Source organism: Nyctereutes procyonoides, unplaced genomic scaffold (genome assembly GCF_905146905.1).
Source record: "Nyctereutes procyonoides isolate TBG_1078 unplaced genomic scaffold, NYPRO_anot_genome, whole genome shotgun sequence".
In the NCBI taxonomy this organism is placed as follows: domain Eukaryota; kingdom Metazoa; phylum Chordata; class Mammalia; order Carnivora; family Canidae; genus Nyctereutes; species Nyctereutes procyonoides.
In genome coordinates, this window is record NW_026575120.1 from 34,931,706 (window position 1) to 34,951,080 (window position 19,375).

The 19,375-nt window shown below is 40.3% G+C and overlaps 1 protein-coding gene across 6 annotated transcripts in view; it reads left to right on the top strand.

The window, feature by feature from the left end:
- MGAM (maltase-glucoamylase) overlaps positions 1–19,375 on the top strand; it is a 214,054-nt gene that overhangs the window by 157,932 nt on the left and 36,747 nt on the right. For all 6 annotated transcript variants that reach the window (XM_055334817.1, XM_055334813.1, XM_055334816.1 and 3 more), the window contains 15 exons: positions 678–777; positions 3,059–3,171; positions 3,479–3,604; positions 4,646–4,777; positions 4,929–5,045; positions 5,958–6,071; positions 7,353–7,437; positions 8,795–8,912; positions 10,195–10,366; positions 12,237–12,353; positions 12,910–13,064; positions 14,554–14,638; positions 15,441–15,497; positions 16,034–16,158; positions 18,969–19,057. In XM_055334817.1, the coding sequence (XP_055190792.1) occupies positions 678–777; positions 3,059–3,171; positions 3,479–3,604; positions 4,646–4,777; positions 4,929–5,045; positions 5,958–6,071; positions 7,353–7,437; positions 8,795–8,912; positions 10,195–10,366; positions 12,237–12,353; positions 12,910–13,064; positions 14,554–14,638; positions 15,441–15,497; positions 16,034–16,158; positions 18,969–19,057 (1,705 nt within the window). The remainder of the gene's footprint in view (positions 1–677; positions 778–3,058; positions 3,172–3,478; positions 3,605–4,645; positions 4,778–4,928; positions 5,046–5,957; positions 6,072–7,352; positions 7,438–8,794; positions 8,913–10,194; positions 10,367–12,236; positions 12,354–12,909; positions 13,065–14,553; positions 14,639–15,440; positions 15,498–16,033; positions 16,159–18,968; positions 19,058–19,375) is intronic.

The window sequence follows — 19,375 nt, forward strand, 5'->3', positions numbered from 1 at the left end:
AAAGTCTTGGAAGATTAGCTCAAGTTCTAAAGTCTAGGTTCTAAAGACTAGAAGACCAGCTATCTTGAGTAGAGCTCCATCTAGTTGCACTTTAGAGAGATGTCTGATTCATATTAAGGCTTGACGGAGCTTTTGCAGATGGGGTTAGGTTGAGCCTTTTTGAGGGAATAGATTTTTTTGAACCACAGTTTCAAAGTTCTTGTTCTCTCACATTTTAACATATATCACAAGCTCACCTTTCTATGAGATAAATGGTCATAACTGGCTCAATTTAAAAAGAGGGTACTAATTCACTTGGTTGACATCAACCAAATATAGACTTGATATTTTATAGATTTATTTGTGTCTTCTTTGACCATGAGTTCCCTGACAATTATTCATATGATTAACCCTGATTTCTTTTTTTTTTTTTTTTTTAGATTTTATTTATTTATTCATGAGAGACACAGAGGGAAAGAAAGAGGCAGAGACATAGGCAGAGGGAGAAGCAGGCTTTCTGCAAGGAGTTCCATGTGGGACTCAATCCCAGATCCTGGGATCACATACTGAGCTGAAGGCAGACGCTCAACCACTGAGCCACCCAGGGTGTCCCAACACTGATTTCTTAAGTCATTTCCAGCTGTTTGGGGTTTAGATTATTAGATGGTAAATTTGTATTTTTAATTTTCTTTCTCCAGGATGGAACTAACTTGTATGGTGCACAGACATTCTTCCTGTGTCTTGAAGATGCTAGTGGATTGTCCTTTGGAGTGTTTCTAATGAACAGCAATGCCATGGGTAAAATACTAAAGGCATATTCATGGAAAAGATGGATAAGAACAATTTTCAGCACTGTGATAAAAGGAATAGAGCCTTTTAGGAATGGCCAAGCCATAGCTCAGGGGCTTGCATGTTCTCTGATTGTCCCATCTGTAGTTCATTACCTTTTGTTATATGGTGGCCATGAGTAGGGCTTTTTCTCCTAGCTAATGATTTTCTTGACTCTGGTCGCCTCTTTTAGAATATTTTCTATTGCAGAGTTAAAAACAACTAAGCCTTTCCTATAATTTACTCAGAGGCAGTTTCTACTAATTTGTTCTTGTCCTTTAGACTTTCATCCAGTAGAGGGGTTGATAGAAATGCTCGTAAGAAAACAGCCAAATGCCTTGGGCCTAATGGGCCTAACTAGGTAGCTACAACTGAGCAATGAATATTTCATTCAGATAATCCACAGGTAGCAAGGCAAAGTGGAGTCGCAAGGGTCATACACAGTAAGACCAATTTGTTTAAGACCAAACAATGTAACATTACAGGGATTCCAGAAAGTAGCTAGCTTCCCCATGTTTGAAGGTTTAGACAGGATCAGTGATGCTCCAGTTTTTTTTCTGCTTGCACCAGTAACAATGGATCTCAGTGGCAATGAATCAGTCACCACAGGGGTAGAGGAGATGTATTAGAATCTCTCAGGGTCGATAGGATATTGATCCCTACCTCTTTTCAACTGAGAATCAATGGACTGGATCAGAGCTACTCAAAGCATGGCCTATGGATGGTTCACAGACTGTTTCAGGTCTACAGTAAAATGAATATAGAAATGGAAAGTAAACATTGCTGTAGCATCCAAGTATGTACACGAACCCTTTTCTAGTAATTTGTTTTCATGTTATTTTGTGGAAAGTATCAGATTGCAAAGAATTAGAAATTTAAAACATAAATCTCTGATCCTTCATTTGTAGATTGAGACTCACTCTAGGTGATCTAAAATGCTTCTAAAATACAGAATAGTCTAAGAATTGACTGAGATAGTACAAGGATTGTACAGTTTCAGGGTGTTGGAAGGAACCAGAAAACAAGTTAAGACAGGCTTAAAGGGCAAGTTCTCAGGATCTTAGATACTCTGTGTGAGTTGTTCTTATGATCGAAGACTACATTCAGTAGATCTTGAAGCCTTTTTTCCTAAATGCAAACCGAGGCTATGGGGAGACTTCTCTGAGAATTGTTATTGAGGCTTAGATAGATTTTGAACTTGTAATGTTGTCTCTGACTTTTTTTAGCTTGGCTTTTGCCTGAAGTGAGATTCGCTGAGGCTAGTACCTCAGTGTGTCTAATTGGGCTATGTTCTTGCAATGGTGATGGGGTATGGGGCAGGAGCAACGGGTTTTGTAATTGTGAATGTCAGAGAAGAAAAACTTGAGGGGGGCACTTGGCGGGATGAGCACTGGGTGTTATGCTAAATGTTGGCAAATTGAACCCCAATAAAAAATAAAAAATAAATAAATAAAAGTTGAATGCAAAAAAAAAAAAAAAGAAAAAAGAAAAACTTTTCCTCTGCCCTCGCAGGTCCAGTATTTGGGGTCTGTGAGTCAAAGGGACAAGAGATAGGTTAGCAAGAGAAAAGACAGTTTATTTACATGTGTCACATAGGTACACAGGAGAGCGCTCAGCAGAGTAACTTCTCAGAGGGGTGGTTAGAATTTGGGGCTTATATCCCACCTTGATATGTAAATAGGAGGGGGAAGAAAGGGTACTTAAGGAAAAACAAATGACTTTTGGGAAAGATAAATGAGCCTTTAGGAGAACTGCTGGTGGATAGGATATTCTTATGATAATGTCTCTTTGGGTGTCCTGCCAACCTATTGACTCAGAGAAGATAGAGTTGCTTCAGGGGTAGGAATTTATGACAACTGAGTTTATTTGGAAAGCTCTGCTTTTTGGCTGATTACGGATTTCAGAAACTCAAATGTCTTCAGCTTAAAATAATTTCTGTGCTACAGTGGCTTATTCTGGACCCCTTCACAAAACTGAGTGCTTTTTCATGAAAGCCTGAGTCCTGATACAGTAGTGAAGACACCCCAGTCACCGATTAATCAAAACCTGTCACAGATCAAAGGCTTTGCCTCTCTTGTGCTGCAAGGGTGGACTTGATCATCAGAATGTGTCCCTTTGTATACAAAATTTGAGGCATTAGATTCACCTTCTTAATATTCAAATGATTGGCTATCCTTTGGTCTAAAACTTTGCAGTTATTACTCTAGAGTAAATTCTAATTTTTATGTTTTTCACTTTTAAATCTTGCAAGAGGTTGCCCTCCAGCCCACCCCAGCCATCACTTACCGCACCATCGGGGGCATTCTCGACTTCTATGTGTTTTTGGGAAACACTCCAGAGCAAGTTGTTCAAGAGTATCTAGAGGTAAACTTACAATATCATGATGATGACTGAGGAAATAAATCCTAAATCATACAAAGAAAAGTAAATTTAATATGCAGATGTGAGGCACAAAAATCTGCAGTTGGAAGTAGCTATTATAAATCTGCTACTACAAATCTATCTTACCCTCAGTGATTTATAGAGGGGCTAGGAGACTAGGCTAACATTCCAACATTAATGAAATGGTGTATTGGAAATTGGAGTATGTCTTGTGCTGCCAAACCAATGCTTACAAAATTTTGTTAAAGATAGAGTATTTGCTAACTTTTATTTCATGTACTTCTTTCAGCTCATTGGACGGCCAGCCCTTCCCTCATACTGGGCCCTTGGATTTCATCTCAGTCGTTATGATTATGGAACGCTAGAGAGCATGAGGGAAGTTGTGCAGAGAAACCGTGTGGCTCGGCTCCCTTATGTAAGTCAGGCTTTAAACATCCTCCAGAAATAAAGGAATTCCCTTGGGGAATAAGAACAACTTCTTATGCTTTCTCTCCTGGAGTTTTTTTTTTTTAATATATAATAAAAAGAATTTTACATATTCAGAATGCTAGACTTTTTTGCTGGGCCGGCCATTCCCCTAAGGAACCCGTTTTTTCATAGGAAATAATACTTAGAGACCACAATTTTGGAGTTTGGAGGCAATCTGTTTGTCTGTTTTTCTTATAACATTTTATTAGTAACATTTTCGTATGCTTACCATATTGACTACTTTTATATTTTTTAATTTTAGTTCTCAAAGCATTTCTTTCCTAGTTTAAGTGAGCAAAAGCACATAGTACATAAACATAATAATAGAATATTTTTATATTTTGAATGGCTCAACTTGAACATATCTGTTCTATCATGGAGAGTAAGGCTTTTCAGGAGGTGCAAAGGAGAAAGCCCAGTAGTCTCTGGAATAATCCTTCTCTCCCATACCCCTTTCCCTTGAAGGCAGACACATAGATCTTGAGTAAGAATCAATTTCATTCTGGGCACCACTATTATCATACAGGTAAAATTAGGAAAAAAATAAGTGCCAAAGAAAACTTGAGTTAGAAGAAAGGCAACGAAACAAAACATGGGGCAGTAAAATGACAGAGACATGGGACAAACTGTCTCTTCTCCCTTTCAGCTTGTGGATGGGGTAGGATTTAGGTATGCATATAATTTTGATTGTTGTAATTGTTATGGTTTGTTAGATTGGCTTTTAGTGCTGGAGTGCAACAAGGCCTGGTGATGCAGTTAACCTGATTCCAGGGGTGGGGGTCAGGCCTTAGGGGATACAATGGATCGTCTGTTTTTGAAATTACTAACGGAGAAGAAACACTTCGATGCCAGGGACTGATCTAGAACCTGGTTTCTAGCCCAGCACAGAGTCAGTGTGTATGGGGGTCTTAACAGTGATCATTTGACTGAGTCATTTGAACAGGGAAATTCCTGAGTGCTAAATTGTGGACTTTGCCTACACTTTTAGGATGTGCAGCATGCCGATATTGATTATATGCATGAGAGGAAGGACTTCACTTATGATCCAGTAAATTATAAAGGCTTCCCTGAGTTTGTTAAGGAGTTACACAATAACAGTCAGAAATTGGTCATCATTGTGGTATGTGTCATCCTCTCTTTCCCCCAGATCAGTGGCTTGCTCTTTCTTATCTTTGCAGCCACCTCTTTCTCCTTTGACCCTCAATTTCCAGTCTCCTTTCTGTGCCTCGAGCTTGAAGCTGAGTCCTTCATTATTTCTTTCCTCTTCTTAGGATCCAGCCATCTCCAACAACTCTTCCCCCAGCAATCCTTACGGCCCATATGACAGGGGTTCAGGTGCAAAGATATGGGTGAATGCTTCAGATGGGTTGACGCCGCTCATTGGAGAGGTAACTGAATGGGGGACCTCGGGACTTCTGGGGGGGGGGCCACTGTGGCAGAGTGTGTGTGTGTTTGTGTGTGTGTGTGTGTGTGTGTGTAGTTGCCTTGACACTTTCAAATGCCTTATATATTCTGGAGATAAACTTGTTCCTATCTCTTCATCCCTAGACACCTAGACACCTCTAGCTCATGCATGCCCCCCACAGCTGAATCCCTTTGAACAGTAGCCTGCACCCTGAATACTCATGTCCTCGTGTCCCCTTCACTCTCCAGCTGACAGTAGGCTTCATGGCACTGGTGCTGCCCTGACGGATGCCACCACATACCTCCTAATCACCAGGTCCAATGGAACTGGTTCATTCCTCTCCTTTGTAATACTTGACCAATTTGACTACTTCATCAAACTTTTGTTTGTCCATGTTTTCATGAGGGTGTGATCTCCTGGTTCACTTCTAACATCTCTGCTGTCCCAAACACACACAAGTGTCTGAGAGGACGTGGGTGGCAGGAAATACAGAAGAGGAAATGATGCTCTGAACCCACAACTTGTGACAGCTCAGTGGACACTTGGACAGGACTTTCCTGAATTTGCTGTTCTTGGGCCTGGAACTATAGAAAGTGAGGGGGAAGGTGTAGCAGAGGCAAAGATGAACAATGTAGATGATGCCTGTGTCCGTGGATTCCTTTATTTGGGGCTTTATTGGTTTTTAAAATAAGTTTTTCCTCATATGACCAACTGAGTCCACCTGACATTTATTATTATTGAGTATTTGGGGTGCTTCCCATTCCCAACTGGAAAAAGCCTGTGCCTAGATATCTCCATTGCCATGACCATATTGGGAATCTCTTTGCAAAATACTCTGTTTTATCCTATATTCGTTTAATTGACTCTGGTCAATGTTTTTCTTTTTCTACTGTAGGTCTGGCCTGGAAAAACTGTGTTTCCTGATTATACCAACCCTAGCTGTGCTGTTTGGTGGGCAAAGGAATTTGAGCTTTTCCACAACAAAATAGAATTTGATGGAATCTGGATTGTGAGTCCTTATTACTGAATTTTCGGTGACTCATGTTTAGACTGTGTATCTATGTCACTGAGTCAAGGAACATGGCAGGAAGGAGATGAAAAGAAAGCACATATAGCAGTAATTCTAATATTCCCTATGTTACTATTTAATATTACTGAAACATGTAGCTTAGAATCTAAATCAGATAATTAGTTCTGGAAGTAAACTCAGAAGTTTGTTTTTTTTCTGAATCCAGCTCTTCTTTTGAAAATGGATGGGTTGATGGTGTAACTAGATGATGGGCATTAAGGAGGGTATGTGATGTGATGAGCACTGGGTGTTATATGCAACTGATGGATAACTGAACTCTATACTTGAAACTAATGATTACTATATGTTGGCTAATTGAATTTAAACAAAAGCTGAAGTAAAAATAGGTCACATATGCCTTACGTTGTTGCTAAGTACATGGATTGTTCAATTGCCAGTTCAGAGCTCTTTCATTTGAACACGTTGGACAGATTGATCAGAACCAAAGTACCCAGTGATAAATGACAAAGTTGTGGGGGTGGTAAGGACAAATGTCACCCATAATATCAAATGAAAACAAATGCAAAGCAGCAGACATTCAGGAAATTTTAGGGGGCTCTAGAGTTGAACTTTTTTCTATCTTTAAGAGAAATGTAGAAAATTAGGACAATACAGAGAGCTAAAAGGGTGAAAGCAAAGCCCCTCTAAAAAGTTATCAATTGCAAACATCTACCATCAATATTTTGGTGTGCATCTTACCAGACCCCTCACCTGCTCAGCTATTGGCAGGGGCTTATCCCTTCATCTCTCTATGTATATATTAGTATATATGTATTAATATGCGTGTGCATTCATAGCTGTATTTGGAAATATGGAGAATGTATAAGTTGATTCGGGCACCCAGTGCACATTGCATCATGTACCCTCCTTAATGCTCATTTCCATTTATATGGAATCATATAAATTGAGATCTTTTTTCACGTAATATTTTTGAAAATGTTTCATTTCCCACAATTATAGACATATAGCATTTTTAAAAATTTAAATTCCATTAGCCAGCATATAGCATTTTGAAGGGATTTTAAGAGACTTCTCTGTGAAACCTTCAGTGGGTAGAGAAAACAGGAAGATCTGTTTCTGTCTTGTGCATAAGAACCTCTTTAAAGAAGAAATATCTAGAATCATTTCTCTGATTCCTTAAAAAAATGGAGATAAACATTAGTACAACGTAAGGGGGCTTGTCACTTTTCCGTCATGGTAGTTTTACTCTTTGTCTTGTAGGATATGAATGAAGTCTCCAACTTTGTTGATGGTTCCATTTCAGGGTGTTCCACGAGCCATCTAAATTATCCCCCATTTGTTCCCAGTAAGTCTTGGTGGTAGTATGATTAAATTGGCAATGCATATTTGGTATTTTACATTCATAAGGATAGATATGAACTACCTAGAAAAGAAATTTGTACATGTATGTGCATAGGGAGAGGAAAATGTGGGTAATATATACCAAAAATTAGGAAAGAAAATCAAAGCACTCCAAGCTTTCCTAAATGAGGCATAAATTAAATGGAGGCCACTAGTCTTTTTACCTACCGTCTGGGCTGTTTCTAGGGGAAGGTCCAAAGAACATATAGTACAGAAGCCAGAGGCTAGTGATTAGTTTTTATTACTCTAGAGTGAGTATCTCCAGAGGTCAGGGCTTACAAGAGAAAGTCCAGATAACCAGGCTTGGTCTTCAGATGAGGGTGAAGTCTGGTGATACCAAGAATGTGAAGAACAGACATGAACTGTAGGATGAAAAGAAGCCAGAACCCAGGCTTTGAAGGTCAAAGTCAGAGTCAGTGAATATGATGCTATTGAGCTCCGACTGAACTTTGAACAACACCATCTCTCAGGGTATGGCCCTGGAATCACGGCATTTATTGTAGTTTGAAGGAAGCTAGAGGATCACTGATATATTTTATCTTTATTAAGGAAAGAATGTGGTGCTAGCATTATGGCATCTTATGAAGACTTTTAGTCTAATGAGAAAATAGGAAATTGGGGCAGATGGGCCAGGGATTTGGGTGGGAGGCTAAATAGTTCACATTTAATTCTTTAGTGATGGAAGCTATTTATGTTTTCATATAAGGGAAATAGGATAGTTGAATGGTTTGGGATATATTAATCTGGTGCTAGTACAGTATGAATTCGAAGATCAATAGATCAGAAGTAAATAAGCCATTAAGAAACTACTGCAGTAGTTAAGATGCAAAGGTAATTGGGATCAGAGTCAGGATGGTACAATGGGAGCAGAAAAGAATAGAAGTATGAGAGATATTGGGGAGGTAGCCTTTATACAATCCGTCAGTGGAGAGAAGAAGTGAACAATAAATTTACACTTTCATCAAATATTTCTATTCTCAAACCACATGATTTGGCTCAGTTAGAAGAATTCAGATTAAATCTCAAGTCTAATTGGATCCTCTGGCTTCCAAAGGCCTGCTTTGAGTCAACGTGAGTGCCCAGGGTAGAAGAATGTGTATGGGGCAGCACAATTTATTTATATATCAAGAAACTACTCCAAATGTATAACCCTCTGATAGTGAGGAAGCTGTGTGGCAGGATGGCCACAGTAAACCCCCACCCAAAGTGCCACGATTCCTTCCAGTTTCTGCCATATGACAGTCCAGGAGCAGGGAATGTGCATCTGAGGCTCTCACTGACTGATCCCTCTTTTGCCCCAGGAATCCTGGATGGGTACCTGTTCTCCAAGAGTCTCTGCATGGATGCAGTGCAGCATTGGGGCAAGCAGTACGACGTCCACAATCTGTATGGCTACTCCATGGCGATCGCCACGGCAGAGTAAGGCCACTGCTGCTCTGGACTTAATACATGATCAAAGTATTGATCTTTGTTAGATTCCAGGTGCCAGGGTGTTATTTTTAAAAACTCTGCAAGATAAATGTGGTTATTATTACTGAATGAATGAATAAACTACCTGGCACATAAAGAAGAAGGAATCCAATAAATATTTGTGGAATGTATAAAATCAAAGAATGGATGAATTTGAAAACTACATCTGAAACTAATGATGTACTGTATGTTGGCTAATTGAAATTAAATTTAAAAAGACAATGCATAGAATTTAAAAAATTATTTCCATTAAGCTATAGGAGAAAATAAATTTTGAACTGACAGATAATGTCAAAAAAAAAAAAAAGAATGGATGAATATATGAATGAGTGGAAGGTTGGAAGAAATAAAGGGAAGTAACTTGACCAAGGGCAAACAGCCAAGACGTTGTAAAAGCAAAATTTAAATCATTTTTGCATGAATCCAAAATCCATGTATTTTCCTCTCTGCTACACTGTATAGATGGAGTATGGAGGGTAAAGTAACTTATAGACTCCTTGAGCTTCAGGGCTTTAGATACTGGCTCAACTTCCACTGTGCTTTGTCTACCCTGGTGTATAGACTCAAGTTCTACAGTGAGGAAAACGTACTGAGATTTTACTGTAACTTTGTCAGCAGGAAGTCAGAACAAAACCACATTCCTTCATTAGCAAAGTCATAGTATAAGTTTAGCCTTCTTGAAAGTTGTTTTAAAAATTGTAGAGCAAAATTTTTAAAATATATGTGTGGGCTTCTTATTTTAAAAATATAGATGATAAGTAATTGTAAAAGTACACAAAAGCATCTACAAATTTAAAATGTCTTTTTTTTTTATTACAAAATTATGGCCAAAGTGTTTCTATTTAAAAAGAACGTAAGTTCCAAAAGGCTGGTCCTAAGGTCATTTTTTGCATATGCTTAAAATAGCACAATGTGCAAGATCAATGTTTATACATCTATATAAAGATAAATTTCACCTTTATAAAAAAATATTTACCTTTGTTCCATAAAAATTGGATACTAGCCTTTTCAAGGCTGCTTTTAAAAATCTTGGAAATTAAAGATTTAATGATGTACTTAAAACAAATCAAAACAAAATGTAAATATACTTAATGCTGCAGTCTGCTTCTGTAGCAACTCTAACCCTATTGGAAAGAGCTAAAAGAGAATGATCTTCGGCATGGTCGCTGTATCTGTGGGGCCAAGTCATGCTGAGATCACACATTGATTCTAAGTTTCTCTCCCTGTCTAGAGCTGTCAAGACCGTGTTCCCTAATAAGAGAAGCTTCATTTTAACCCGTTCTACCTTTGCGGGATCTGGCAAGTTTGCAGCCCACTGGTTAGGAGACAATGCGGCCACCTGGAATGATCTTCGGTGGTCTATCCCTGGCATGCTCGAGTTCAACCTTTTTGGTATCCCAATGGTGAGTCCCCATCCCAACCTTAATCCCCAGAAAGCCTCATTACAGAAAATTCTGAAAACATGGAGCTCACCTCTCCCACCCTTCCTGGCTCAGGGGTTTAATGTCTTAAGAACAATGGCTTCATTTATATCATTATAGTTCTGATATTACTACATTCTTTCCTGCACTGACTTATGAAGAAGACAGTGCACCCCTGACGTGCTATCACTGGAACATTTTTTCTATTAAAGTATAACATACACACAAAAACATATACATATACTTAAGCATGTAGTTGATGAATTTTACAAGCTAGACACATCTGTGTATCCAGCACCCACATAAGAAAACCTAACGCTGCCAGGTCCCTAGAGGGTGCGTTTGACATCTTTTAGTTAAATTCAACATACGTATCTATGGAACTCCTTCTATGTGCAAGGTACTAAGCTAGGTACTCATGGTAAGGGTAGAGAGAAGCATAAATATAGTAACAGAAACACCTTCTCTTTGCCTTATATATAAAATATAACAAATAATTATGACAAGTTAGGGACATATAAATTAAACGTTGAAGGAAATCCTGCGCAAGATACTTTTTAATTCTGACAAGATTACAAGGAACACAGAGAATCAGGAGAAACTTCATGGAACAGGTTGCACTTGAGTTTACCCTTGAAAAGTGGGTTTATCTTGGGAAGCCTGGGTGGCTCAGTGGTTGAGTGTCTCCCTTTGGCTCAGGGAGTGATCCTGGGGTCCTAAGATTGAGTCCTTCATTGGGCTCCCCGCTGGGAGCCTGCTTCTTCCTCTGCCTATGTCTCTGCCTCTCTCTCTCTCTCTCTCTCTCTGTGTCTCATGAATAAATAAATAAAATCTTTAAAAAAGTGGGTTTATCAGATTAATGGGGAGGTCATTTTAAGATTGAGAAATAAACATGAGGAAAAGTAGTAAGGGGGAGAATTTATGTGTCTATAAGGGTTGGTTTGTAGGACCGGCGTAGAAAGTGATACTGGAAGGGTGGGTTGGAACCAGGTTTTGAGGAGGTGCTAGCTAAGCTGTGAGGAGACCTGGAGATGTTTGAATAAGTGAGTGACAGAATCAGATTAGGCTTTGGAAAGTTAGTTCTGATAGTGATGTGGCCAAAATAATAATACCAGCGGTAATTCTAGTTCTACCCATCAAAAAGCTCTTATTGTATGGCAGGGCATACAATATGCGTTGGTGTCCACCTCTTGGTTCAGCTCAGGTCATGGTCTTGGGATTGTGAGATTAAGCCCTGCCTTGGGCTCCATGCTTACTGGGGAGTCTGCTTGGGATTTTCTAGCCCTCTGCCTCTGCCCTTACCAAACTGCCGCCACCCCCACCCCGACCCCCTTGCACACTCACACACACTCTCTCTCTCAAATCCATAAATAAATCCTTAAGAAACAAAACCTATTGTATGTCAAGTGTTTTACTTCCATTATGTCATTTACTAAAACCCTGTGTGGGTAATTAATGTCCACTTAAATGAAATGAGTAAACTGAGGCAAAGAAAAATGAAGTAGCTTTGTCATGGTCTTCTAAGAGTAAAGAGTGAACATGAGGAGTGCCTGGGTGGCTCAGTTGGTTAAGTGTGTGACTCTTGATTTGGCTAGAGCCCTGTGTTGGGCTGCACACTGGGTATGGAACCTGCTTAAGATTCTCTCTCTCTCTCTCTCTCTCTCTCTCTGCCCCTCCCCACCTAAAAAAAAATATGTAAAAGAGTGAACATGGGATGTGACCCAATTCTGACCACACTCTATAACCCTTCTCAGTAAAAATTGGCAAAGTGAATTTGGGAGGTCCCTGATATCAAGCAAAGGGGGCAAGATGATGGAAATGAGGTATATATCCTGTCTGTGTGTCCTTCCAGGTGGGTGCTGACATATGTGGCTTTGCACTGGACACCTCTGAGGAGCTCTGTAGGAGGTGGATGCAGCTGGGAGCATTTTATCCATTTTCCAGGAATCACAATGGCCAAGGCTACAAGGTAAGTCTCCCAGGAGACATGATTAAGATAAGTTTGACATATGTTAGAGCTGGATCTGTCTGCATCCTCGCCAAGACATCTGCTGAGCCAGCCTCCTACCTGGTGCTTCACTTAGGCTAATTTGCAATTAACCAGGGCCTCTGGCATGCCATGAAAATGCTCTGCTGTCACAGACTCTGCTCTTGGTAGTGCTACAGTCAAGGAGGTGGCGGGTCTGTGAAGGTTCTTACCAGATGTCTGTACATTCTATCTACATTGCTCATTTTGTAATGAGAATCAGATGAGGAAATATTTCTAAATGATTGAAATGACAATCTGCTGACAGAGCAAGTCCTAAGTGTGAATGAGGCTGGATGAGCTGCCAGCTGAAGAATGGTACTTACTTGGTGACGGGATCTCCCTCTACCCACCTGTGCTGCTCAGAGGCTGAGTTTACACCCTAGGCCCCAGGCCTTTGGGGAAGGGAACTCTTGGTTCTGATGAATGGGTCTGGAGTTCTCCAGATGCTTCTGTTATTCATAGTCGGATCACAATGGCAACCTCTTCTTCCTCCCAGGCCCAGGATCCTGCCTCTTTTGGAGCTGACTCTCTGCTGTTGAACTCCTCCAGGCACTACCTTAACATCCGTTACACTCTATTACCCTACCTCTACACCCTCTTCTACCGTGCCCACAGCCGGGGAGACACAGTGGCCAGGCCCCTTATGCATGAGTAAGTTCACATCATCCAAAGGGGTTTTGTTATTGTGACTGGTGACCCAACATGGTCTGTTAATCAAATATCAGAGTGGACATTGAGACACTTCAAGTGGTTATTCAGACATCTATATATCTATATCTATATCTATTAAAAGATTTTATTTATTCATGAGAGAGACAGAGAGAGGCAGAGACATAGGCAGAGGGAGAAGCAGGCTCCCTGTGGGGAACCTGAGGTGGGACGCGATCCTGGGACTCTGGAATCATGCCCTGAGCCAAAGGCAGATGCTCAACCACTGAGCCCCCCAGGCATCCCAATCTATATATGTATATTTTAACTGAAATATTCAGTTGGCATTTGCAAGGCCACTGCTGCCTCCATACTGTTCTAGAGGTATATTTAAGGTATATTTAAGTGGAATAGCCTGCTCCCTTTTATGGATAGAAGTAGACTAAAATCACAGGACTTTGAGGTCTTTGTTCTACCACCAACTAACTTAGACAAATCATTTAAGTTCTTTCATCCTTCTTTTCTTGATTCTTAGTTTAAAGGATTTGATAGCTTGAACAGAATGGTGTCTTCTGTAACACACTATGTTTAGGTTCTAGGATGAACCTATCATTTATACACGAATAAGAATATTATAGAGGATTTCTAGAGTTCCAGAATCTTTACTGCCAGCCTTTACTGCCATCTCCAACTTAACTCTGAAAAAGGGCCCTAAAGACACTTTCCTTGTCAAAATGCAGTTAATTCTCTTAGGGATCTGACATTCTAGGCTCTCAGGCACATATCTGCTATTATTATTATTATTATTATTATTGTTATTAATTATTACTATTATTACACATTCATTATTTTTTTAATTTTTTTTATTATTTATTTATGATAGTCACACACAGAGAAAGAGAGAGAGAGAGAGAAGCAGAGACATAGGCAGAGGGAGAAGCAGGCTCCATGCACCGGGAGCCCGATGTGGGATTCGATCCTGGGTCTCCAGGATCGTGCCCTGGGCCAGAGGCAGGCACTAAACTGCTGCGCCACCCAGGGATCCCACATTCATTATTTTTGAGTCACTTTTTACCATCTCCTGGAATTTTCTGTTAAAAGGCAGATACCCTAAAAGGGTAGAATTTTAAATTATCTGCTAATTGTGATTGTACCCAGTTCCTTCTTGATAGTCAACTGAAGTTGTAAGATGCATTGCTTATTTTACTTATTTTATTTAAAGGGGGATGTGGTGAATAGACTTGCAGTCTGGACCCTGCCTCACATATGTCCTGGAATAGGCACCTGTGTCCAACCAGGGAGAAGAAAAGGAGAGTGCATGGGTTGGGGAAAGTGAATCTGTCTGCCAGAGCACAAGGCAGGGGCTGAGTGGGTGTCCCAGAATAATGTGGGGGGTTACCACAGGCAGGCACCCTGCATATTTTGGACACTTGTGGGGAGGGTTATTAGGAAGCATTGGCCCAGATCTCAGTGAACGTCTCTTGATCTCCAGGTTCTATGGGGATAGCAGTACGTGGGATGTACACCAACAGTTTTTATGGGGACCCGGCCTCCTCATCACTCCAGTTCTTGATGAGGTAAGTGTCCCACAGAGGCACCCGGATGGTCTCTGCTTCTGTTCTTGCTACCCTCCAAACTCTTCTCTTCCTGGAACCATTTATCTTCTCTTTATTCCAAGTCTGATTGTAGTCCCTATGGCTGAGTCGGCCTTGAAGACAGTGTGCTGAGGTTTGGTGAAGTTGGAGATGTGTTCCTTACATATCTTTTTTTCTATATGAGTCTTTTTCCTCTATCAAGTTCCCAGTCACTGGAGAAGCATCTAATGGTGGCTCTGGGGCTGGAAATGGTCCTATTTGTCATCAGATTTTCATAGCAGATCCTACTTGCTCCTTGAGGTAGAGGCAGAATGGAGCAGGGGTCCAGCACTGTCTGTAAAGTTGGGTGGAATCAGGGTGTGATTGCTGCCTCTGCCTCACTTAGTACCATGTGCCCTGGGGCGAGTTCCTCAGCTGGAAAGGTGAGATCATGAGAGTACCTGCCACTGGGGACAGTTGGATTACATGAGTTCATGTAAAGCTTGAATTTTTACCACAACATATTTTTATTTTATTTTATTTTATTTTACTATTTTTTTACCACAACATATATTTAAATATTATTATTCCTAATGTGGTTCCCCTGGGATTTTTCTTTCGGTTGCCAAGTTATTGCTTCTACTATTCCTATCGGAAGAAAGACACAATTTGTTAACAGAGAAAAGAAAGGATGTTTATGCTCTCTCAGTATATGGTTAAGAAGCTCCATTGGGAATGCTAAGAAATCCATTTTATTCCCTTCAGAGGCTGTGCCACGAGGAATGATATTTTGTTTTAATTTCAGGGTGCAGAGAAAGTGATGGCTTATATACCCGATGCCGTCTGGTACGATTATGAGACTGTAAGTAGCTTTGACTTTTCTTAAACTCCTCAAGACCACAGCTGCAAAGACAAGATGCCTCCCTGGAGAGAGGAACATCTATCAGTACCCCAAGGAGTATTTTTGTACTGTTTTCTATAATTTCATAGCACAGTTGATAAAGTGAGCCTAAATCACTTAATGTCAGTCATGAAGAGATCTGAAAAAAAAAAACACTTTTATATGTTTTATTTAACAGTAAGATAAGAGCAAATATTGGAGAGTTCAGTGGAGGGTTCAGTGTGGTCAGGTGTCAGCTAACTTGTTTAAAACTACCCATTCATCCAATATATGTCAGATAGCCTCAGCGTGACATAAATGCTCCCCCAAATGCCCAAGTGATGGCAAAACCTGTTGTTCTTAATTTGTTTCCTTCCTCTCATTTGATTGCCTGACTAGACAGTAGGTCAGCCAGGTGGAAAAAAAAAGAGAGCTGTAGATAACTCAGCACATAGGTAAGAGGGGGGTGCAAATGTGCCATCCTGCCAAGGTGCTTGACAAGTGTGCCCCTCCATCAGGGGGCCCGAGCAAGATGGAGGAAGCAAAGAGTGGAGATGGGACTTCCTGCAGACAAAATTGGACTTCACCTTCGCGGAGGCCACATCTTTCCCACACAACAGCCAGCCACCACCACGGTGGCCAGGTAGAGCATGGTTGGAGTTTCCTTTGAGGGGGAGGCTGCTGACGAAGCTGGTCATTTCCGTTCCCATCTGTTGCCGATGTAGAAGATGCTGAAGCTTTCTGTGGCATGTGGGGACGGGGAGGGGGGGGACTGGACTGTGTGTGTGTCCATCATACTCTGTCCCTTACGTTTCTCTCAGCCTCTTTGGAGGAAGTTGGGATTTACAAAATAGATTTTGAAAGAACTTAATCCCTATCCTTCCTTAAACCTCCTGCATTTCTCCTCAAAACACACTGACCGCTGGGGTGGTCATCCTTCCTGATTTCCCCAGGACCGGTTCAAATTTAGCACCAAAAGTTTCATGTCTTGGTAAACCTTTCAGTTCCAGGGAAATGGGGTCTGTTGATTACTCTACCTGCTTGGTAACCCATTATGCTATGCTCTTGACCCATTCCTTCTCATTTCCATTCCTCTATAATTTCAATTTCCCATTCCTTTCTTTCCACTGAGCCACTTCTTTTCCTGTGATGCAGAACAGGGTACAAAATTTACTTGTTCACGTCAAGTCTATCTCATATCACTGATTTCTCCTTTCTGACTCATTGATTCTGAAATTCTAGATTCCATCTGTACTAATGATGTACACATTTATATATGTCTCAAAATATTATTTGTCTTTAATAGACTGGGAGGTTAGAAATCTTTCTTTTCTTTTCAACTTTCCTTACCACCTAAATTTTTCTAGCTGCAGACTTTTTTTTTTTTAAAACTGCAGACTTGTTATGATAATGAGGCCAAATACTTTCACATCTCATACCAAATGGTTTCTTTTTATCTTATTGTTCAGCTTCAGGCTATTCTGCATACTGATACCAAAATTATCTTTCTAGAATGAAGATTTTTTTTTTTCTTGTTGTTTCCCTGCATGAAGTCCAAATCCTTTCATTAGCAGGGTATTCCAGGCCAATCACAATCTAGTTGCAAGTTAACTGTGCCTCCTGAGACATCTGAATACACACCTGTAGACCAGCCATGCCCAAAAGCTTGCTATTCCCAGGCATACCTATTAAATAAATAGGGCATTTGGGCTTCTGCACTTATGATCCTTTCCAGCATCCTTTGCCTGGTGTGTTCTTCTTAGACATTCTCCAATTTTAAGATTTCATCTGCAAGAAATCTTCCTCAATTCTTCCAGCAGAGGGCCTGCTGCCACTACAAACTTTTTAAATACTTTTTCTCTTTGGTGTACTGTTAAATTATTTTTTGCTCCCTAGCGGATTTTTTTTTCTTTCCTTCTCAGTATTTTTAAGTATTTCAAACATAGTTACTTTATGCCTTGTATTTGAAAATTCTATTATCTAAAATCCTTTGGAGAATCCAAATTATTGTTCATTTTTTTTGCAAACTTTCTTTCATGCTGGCTTATTACTTTGTACGCTTAGTCATTTTTTTCCCCCAAATGTAGTGATCTTAAGGGTCCAAATGTGGGGTCTCATTACTCCAGAGAGATCTTGCCTTTTTACTTGGTTGCAAGTCAGGATTGCTATCATCTTGAAGGCAGTTTAAGCAACCTTTAAGGATCATGTGTTGGGTGCATCTTTCAGGGTGCCTGGTATCCCCCAAAATATTTGGTCAGCCACACTCCTGGAACTGCCATACTGGACTCCCATATAAGTCTTTTGACTTGTGTGTCCCTCTACTTCCTGTCTTGATTATGTGGTGAATATGTTCAGTCCTTCTTACAATATTTAAGGCCATCAACAGGGCTATGATCTATTTGTCTTTATATCTCTTACTTGCTGACAAATAAAGCTACTTAATACATATGTGTTAAGAAAAAGCAGGTGATTTGATTGATAATGGAACCTGACTTCATAGGGCACACTGGAGGGCTGACCAGGGAAAGAATATAAAATGTGAGGCCAGGGAGGGACCAATGGGAGCAGGAAGCTGGGAAGTAGTCAAGGGAGTGGTGACACAAGGAGGGCTTCCACATGAAATGGCTCTTTTTCCCTCTTTCTCAATGCCCATCTACCTCATTGCCTTTTTAAGTCATGTTTTGTGTTTCATATTTTAAATTATAAAGCAGAAAACTCGAATGTTTTATTTTCCTCTCCAAATGAACTAATTATAAATAATAAAATTAGGAAAGTTGCCTTAAATAGATGGACTCTATTGTATTTTATTGCCTTCTGAGTCAAAATGGTTCTTTGGCAGGAAAACAAAAATTTATTCCCCCAACCATAGTTCGTTTCCCTTGTATGAACTCCAAAATTAGGCTGAGACAATTATTGTCTAGAATTTCTTTCTCTTCTAATAGTCTGCATTCTAAATAATAGTTGCATCAGCAAGTTTTATAGTAGCAATCACAGTGATGCTGGCACTTAAATTCTTGCTTTCTACATAGATGTTTATTGCCAATGTTCGCAGTATTTCTGTCTCCTGTGATGTTACTGATTCTAGAGAAAGATGCGCTTGCTGATTTTGCTTTTGTGCCTGGAGAAAAGCGAGCCATCTGCTATAACCTTTCCCATTTGAAATCTGATGGCGGGAGCCCGTGGGTGGTATAGTCAGTTAAGCATACATACAACTCTTGGTTTAGGCTCCGATTGTGATCTCAGGGTTGTGGGATATAGCCCCATGTCAGGCCAGTGCTCTCTCACTCCCTCTACCACTCCTGCACGTGTGTTTTCTTTCTCTTAAACTGGTTTCAGTTGGTGCATAAAAGAAAAAAAAAAAGAAAAGAAAAGGAAAGAAATCTGATGGCAACATTCCCAGCTCTTTCGGCAAAGTTCTTTGAGTCTTAAGTCCCTAAATCTTGTTTCCCACAGTCGCCGGAACCCCCTTGGTCTTATCATTGCCCTGGATGAAAACAAAGAAGCAAAAGGCGAACTTTTCTGGGATGATGGGGAAACTAAAGGTGAGCACTGTTACAACAACCTGCATCTGTGAGTTATTCCCACTGATCATTCAGTGGGGGAGAAATCTCACCAGGCACAGCAACGCTAATCACTCAGAGGAGAATTTTAGTTTGGGTTGCACTGTTCACTGCTAGTGGTAGATGGACCTCAGATGGAAGGAAAACATGTTTCTACTTCTTAGAATGCTCTCATCAAACAAGCAATATATACAGGCTCTCATTTTATTGTCAACAGGCATCTGAAAGAGATGTTTTCAAGACTATTCCTGCCATTAACTGTAGATCTCTTCCCCTAAAATACTTCTGCACAAATGTTGA